At 46.8% G+C, this 6132-nt stretch overlaps 2 protein-coding genes across 2 annotated transcripts in view; one reads left to right on the plus strand and one right to left on the minus strand.

Moving 5' to 3' along the window:
• Positions 1–4211, minus strand: part of Ss18 (SS18, nBAF chromatin remodeling complex subunit) — an 86595-nt gene extending 82384 nt beyond the window's left edge. The window contains exons 1-3 of the mRNA XM_023713321.1: positions 4179–4211; positions 2277–2506; positions 1517–1903 (exon numbers count right to left, since the gene is read on the minus strand). Coding sequence (XP_023569089.1) covers positions 1517–1903; positions 2277–2506; positions 4179–4211 — 650 coding nt within the window. The remainder of the gene's footprint in view (positions 1–1516; positions 1904–2276; positions 2507–4178) is intronic.
• The window catches only part of Psma8 (proteasome subunit alpha 8), a 71503-nt gene continuing 67925 nt past the window's right edge, over positions 2555–6132 (plus strand). The window contains exon 1 of the mRNA XM_023713921.1: positions 2555–2575. The gene's annotated coding sequence lies outside the window, so the exon portion shown is untranslated. The remainder of the gene's footprint in view (positions 2576–6132) is intronic.

A 6132-nucleotide genomic window follows, 5' to 3' on the forward strand; every position in this document is an offset into this window, starting at 1 on the left:
TCAATAAAATTATAGAAAACATTAAAAAATAAAATCATATCAATTTATCATTCTGCATGAAGCATAATAGCATAATCCACTATTAATGTTAACGAAAATCATTTAACATTACTGTGAGTTCTTCCTGCACATTTACCATAACCTTGCTGAAGAACAAAAAAAAATCCCCCTCTCTTGGGAGCTGTTATTTCTTAAATACAATCACTGGATGCCAAAAAAATAACCTTGTCCTTAAAATGCACTAATTGAAACCTCAGCCTAACGAATTCACATAACCTTTTCTAGTATACTCAACAGACCTGACCATTGGAATGTATGTCCTGTAGCTAACACCCCCGGCACTGAAGCTAATGCATTTAATTTTTAATCTTTTTCTCTCGTTTCATGTGAGGATGAAACAATTCATCAACACTCTTTGTATAAACACCCATGATACATTAAATATCTTAAGACTCCGGTAAGAAAAATTCGTTGTAGGAAAACAAACTGCGAGGCTGTAGTCTCAGTGCAGTGCATGGTACGAAATCACTGCATTTGCAGGCACGGCCAGGATGGGCTGTTCATAACATAAAGCAACAGTTGGGCAAATGTCAAATGCCATGCTAGAGAACCCGCCCGTAAACAAACCGATTAACGTAATCTGTGGCCACACAACAACCAGGAGTGTTACTAAAACTTGACTTTTCTTCTGTCTTTCACCCTTGCTCCAGTACACTAAACAAAATGTACAAATTTATGGTAAATTATTAAGCAAGTAACTTTTGAGTGTCTTGCTCGCTACAATTTAGAATGCTACCTTGCTCATTAGCAACAAGGCAGGGTACAGTACAAAAAGGAAACTTTGTGTCCAAAACTGACACTGTTTTCTGAAGAGTACCAGCTCCTGGTGTTTTTGTCACGGTTTACAGAACCGATCAGGACTGTCCACGCAACCGCTGCGCCTGCACACGCAGCGCATAAACATTTGCTCCAGATGCGAATGAGCGAGGAGTGACCCAGAAAGGGAATCGGGGGCCACCCTGAAGTGCACCCAGCTTTCTCCTAAGAACTCTGCTCGGGTCCCCAAGTTCTCTACACTGAGCCCCAACTCCGCTGAGTCTGCAGGGCGGCCAGCGCCGCCGCGCCGTCCCCAGCGCGCCCGAGGACCGCGCTCCGCCGAGCACCGCCGACCCCGAAGGAGCCGCGGCGCGCGGGGCGGGGCGACGCCCAAGTAACTCGGGCGACGCGGGGCGGCCGGCCCAACCTCCGCCTTCCCCGGCGGCCGCGCCAGACGCCCGCCCGCCGCCCATCCCAAGACAAACCCGGCGGCAGTCGCTGGGGCTTTGTGCCCGCAGGAAGAAGCCGAGACTCGCCAAGGCCCGCGAAGAAACCGGTCTGCCCTCTCCCGCCACCCACCCCGGCCGGCCGGGTCCGCGCACCGCCGCGTCCCAGCAGGCCGCCTCTGCCCCGGCCGGCCAGACCCCGAGTTCCGCGCCGAGGCGGGACGGCCCCGCGACCCCGGCGCGCCAAGTTTCACCTTCTGAATCGCAGCGGGCGTGATCTCCCCCTTGCCGCGCTGCCTCGGGGCCGCGAACGCCACAGACATGTTGCCCCAGTCACCGCTGCGAGCGAGTCCCGAGCGCTCCGGGTGAACGGCAAACTGGGGGAAAGACGCCGAGCCCTCGGGCCGCACCACCTGGGGACGCGCGGAGGGGGGATGCTGCGGGGCCGAGCGCGCCGCCCGCCCGCCCGCCCTCCCAGGGGTATCCAGCCCGCGGAAACGCTGCTTCTGGGAGTGGCTGCGGAGGGGCAGCTGGGGCACCGCTTCTTCGGCCCCGCCCGCCCTCGCGGAACTCGACCCGGCCTCCCGCGCACCCCCGCGCCCGGGCGCCGATGGTACGGCCGCGCCCCAGTCCGCCCTCCGCTTCAGCGATTCAGGAAATGGTCCCGCCGCCGCGGGAGAGGGTGAGGCCGGGCAGCCTTGTCACAGGAAATGTGAGCGCCGGCCGGCCCGCCCCTCGGCGCTGAGGAGCCGCTCGCGCGCTCCCGGCTGCGCCTCCGCGCTCCGCCCCGGACCCGGTCGGAGTTTCCAACTCCTTCCTCGCCGCTCCCGAGGAGAAACGACCGCCCCGGGCGAGCGGTCCCGGCCGCGCACGCCGGGCCGGAGGAAGGGCGGGCTCGGCGGGGCGCGCGGACCCGGGGAGCCCGCCGGGGAGGCGCAGGACGCCGATTCGCTGGTTTGAACGGCTCGGCTACGCCCCAAGTCTCATCTCTTGAGTCTTCCGCTGCGAACGCACGCTCGCAAGTCGTCCCGAACAATCGGAAAAGAACCTGGGCCGAAATCCGGGCCCCAAGGCTGTGGCCGGGGCTCGGGCGGCCGTCCTGCAGGGTTGCGACGGCTGGAAAAGGGCTCGCCTAAGGAGCGAGTGGGAACTGTGGTCGGGCCGGTCCAATTCGGGTCACAGAAATGCAGCCGAGAAGTGGGACGCCTCCACTCTTCACACACTCGGCGATTAGGCCCAACCTGCTAGGTTTCAAATTGGTGTGAGCAGGGCAGGGGGCAAAAGTTTTAAAATTAGTAAAGAGCAGCGCAAATGTGAGTAATGTGTTGCTGTGGATTTTTAATTGCATAAATTACGACTGCCATGTAGCATAAAAGGAAAATCTATTAAACGAAACTCAAATCTCCATGGATATTATATATAAAATGAACTGAAAAAATCAAGTTTTAAAGAATCCATTCAAACATACTTTTCACGCGAAGGTTGCCTCATTCATTCAGTAACTGAGGATTTGCTGCTTGTGCCAGGTTTCGTGGTAGGTAGCAGAGATGCAACTGTCAGCAGCTATGGAAGCTGCGGTCAGGACTCACTCTTGGGCTGGGGAGATAGCTCCCCGGCAGCAGCACCTGCCTGGCAAGTGCAAGGTCCTGAGTTTGATTTCCAGTACAAAAAAAAAAAAAAAAAAAAACTAATAACACAAACCAAAAAGAAGTAAACAAATTATATATTATATTAAGCCCTAAGACTGGAACCAGAGAACTAAGAATGTGGCTAGTTATGTGAGTTACTGTGGAAAACTAGGACCTAAAAGGTGAAGACTCAAGCCATGCTGAGAATAAAGGGAGGTTCCATTTCTGTGGCAGCCGGGCCACCAGGCGCACTGAGCGGACCACAGGCTGGGCGTGGTCGCGCACACCTGTAATCCCAGCGCTGGGGAGGCTGAAAACAGGACGATCACTTCCATTCTGAGCTGTGTGGTGAGACCCTGTACCAAATACATTAAAAAACAACAACAACAACAAAGGTCAGTAACTAAAGATGACTCAGGTAATCACCTCCCCAATTAGAGAAACCTACCCCACTATTTAGATGTATTGATTCATCTGACAAAGAAATCAGGGCCATGTAACCAAAAGGTACAAGTCTTTTTTAATAATCCTAATAATTCGAATATATAGAGTGGTTCCAAGAAGTAATACGACTGGCATAAACAATTAAAAGATGAGTGTAATTCTCTTTTTTTAAAAAATTCTCTCAGGAAACTAGACTGATTTACCTGCCCCAAAAGTAAAATAGTACTTTATCATGCAGAAACAGAAAAATTTTCAGTTTGGGTTTTCAAGTATTCCTCAATTTTTAATTTGTTTTATATGAATTTGTTTGTATTTCTTTGCTTGCTTAGGCAAAACACAAGGACTGGGGTTCAATCCCCGGTACCATATACCATGCAGGCCCCACCCCTTGGGTGCACTGAGATGGTGACTGAGACTGCGCTGGTGCTGCATGCCTGTAATCCCAGCGCTTTGGAACCTGAAAACAGGATCACTACAGACTGATCTGTGTAGTGAGACCCTGTAGAGCCTGTACTAAATATACTTTTTAAAAAAGAAAGAAAAAGAATAAAGGAAGGAAACTTTATATTTCTTCTCTTAGAATGGTATCCTGAATTTACCTTCCACTATCCTAAGTCTTGAAAACACCGGTATATTTGGATCTAATGTAATCGCACCAAATTGGAAAACCTATTGTATTCAGAAAAGAAACCAATTCTCTGACCACCCTCTCCCTGGAGACAAGGTCGCCCTAAGTGGCTGAATTGCCCAGGCTGGGTTTGAACTCTAAATCCTCAAACCTCAGCCTTACAGGGTGCTGGGATTGCAGTCAAAGATCAGAAACTAATTCTTGCCTACCACTAACCCTGTGTGCGCAATACCGGACATACACAGCCATGTCTTGTCTATACAGAAGTAACTTGGTAGCTAAGAGTAATATTCCAACAGGAAAAGTGAATCTCAAGGAGTCCACTCCAGGTGTGTCCAGCTGGCAGGCAGTGTGGAAATCTTATAAAGCAGCAAGAACCTGTAAAAGTAGTCATCTGAATTTCTGTGTTACAGGTTAAGAAAAAAAATGAGAGAACTCCCATTTTAGTATCCAAACACAGGTACATTCTTAAATTAGAGCTTCCCAAACCTGGGATGGGGAAAGCAACTCAGAATTGGCTGTGGGTCTCCCTGAATTGTACACTCCTTCAGGGTAGCAGAGTGGGGCCTGGAATCTGTATTCACAGGACCTGTGCAAGATTAACTGCACCTTTTTCTAGAATTCTATGTATACCTTCAGATAATGTCATTTTCAAGGTGTCCTGTTACATAAAATCTGTTAAGAAGCACTAGTTAAAAGATCCAGCCAGAAATGCAAATAGCATTTGCAGCTCACACCTATAATCCCAGCACTTAAGTGGATGAGGCAGAAGAATCTCTGCAAGTTCAGGACCTGTCTGGGCTCCAAAGTGAGGTCAAGTCCAGGCACTGCATAGTGAAATCCTGTCTCAAAAAAGGAATACAAAGTGAATGTTGAAGTTAAAAATGCTTACAGTAAAAGATATGTTTCCAATAACCCCTCTCAAAACCCTCCCCTTTGCTTCAGATACATTTCATCACTTTTGTCAATGTGTCTTTTACTATAATATGCTTTTTTTGAGTTAAACATTCATTATTTCTGACCATCCCTTGTACTCTGGTGACTTAATAAAAAAAAAAAAAAAAAAAAAGATTACTCAGGTAATCACCTCCCCAATTAGAGAAATCTACCCCACTATTTAGGTGTATTGATTCATCTGACAAAGAAATCAAGGTCATGTAACCAAAAGGTACAGGATTTTTTAAATAATCCTAATAGAATATATAGAGTGGCTCCAAGAAGTAATATAACTGGCATAAATAACTTGAGAGATGAGTGTAATTCTCTTTTTTTTAATTCTCTCAAGAAAGCAGACTGATTTACCTGCCCCCAAAGTAAGTATAGTGCTTTGTCATACAAAAACAGAAAATTTTTCAGTTTTGGTTTTCAAATATTCCTCAATTTTTAATTTGTTTTATATGGATCTGTTTGTATTTCTTAAGTATATTTCAAGTGGAAATTAACCACTCTTGGAAAATGTTCACTATTTAGTGAAACTATAATCAAAAGATTAAAAATTGTCTTAATCTCCCCATAATAAATCATATGCATGCAGATAATGGGGACCACTCTTTCTTACAATAATTTCTTTAATATTTATTATTTTATAATTAATAGGACAGCTGTAAGTCCAAATTTGCTGATGTCTTAAGCCACTATGCTGCCATAAATTCTTGGAATATATTAGGAGGGCAAGGACTGAGCCTGCCTGTCCATAATTGGGCTCAGAGCAAAACCCCTAAGGTAATATATTTCAAAATATGTCTACACACAGTCTCTGTGGCATCTGATGAGTCAATTTGAGTTGTGGCTTCCACAGATTTAAGAGTGTAGTGAGAGAAATATACCTCTATATATTTATATAATCATTATTCCAGGTAGAACAAATCACTTTTCCCAATTCTCCACTTTATTTCTGATATTCCAGAAATTTTCATTCATGGTAGATTATAAGAAAGCTTATCTGGGGCATTCCACCTCTGATGTTAACAAGCTCTCAATGAATTAAGGATGAACCGAATCAATTATATTTTTGGGAGTCAGTAATACAGAATAGTATTGAGATATATATATATATATAGAGAGAGAGAGAGAGAGAGAGAGAGAGAGAGAGAGGCAAAAACTATTTCATTAATTTTAATAGTGTGCTGATCACTTCCCCCATCTGCCTAGTAAGGTGTACTGCAAGAGC

This window comes from Octodon degus, unplaced genomic scaffold, assembly GCF_000260255.1.
Source record: "Octodon degus isolate 3935 unplaced genomic scaffold, OctDeg1.0 scaffold00003, whole genome shotgun sequence".
Classification (NCBI taxonomy): domain Eukaryota; kingdom Metazoa; phylum Chordata; class Mammalia; order Rodentia; family Octodontidae; genus Octodon; species Octodon degus.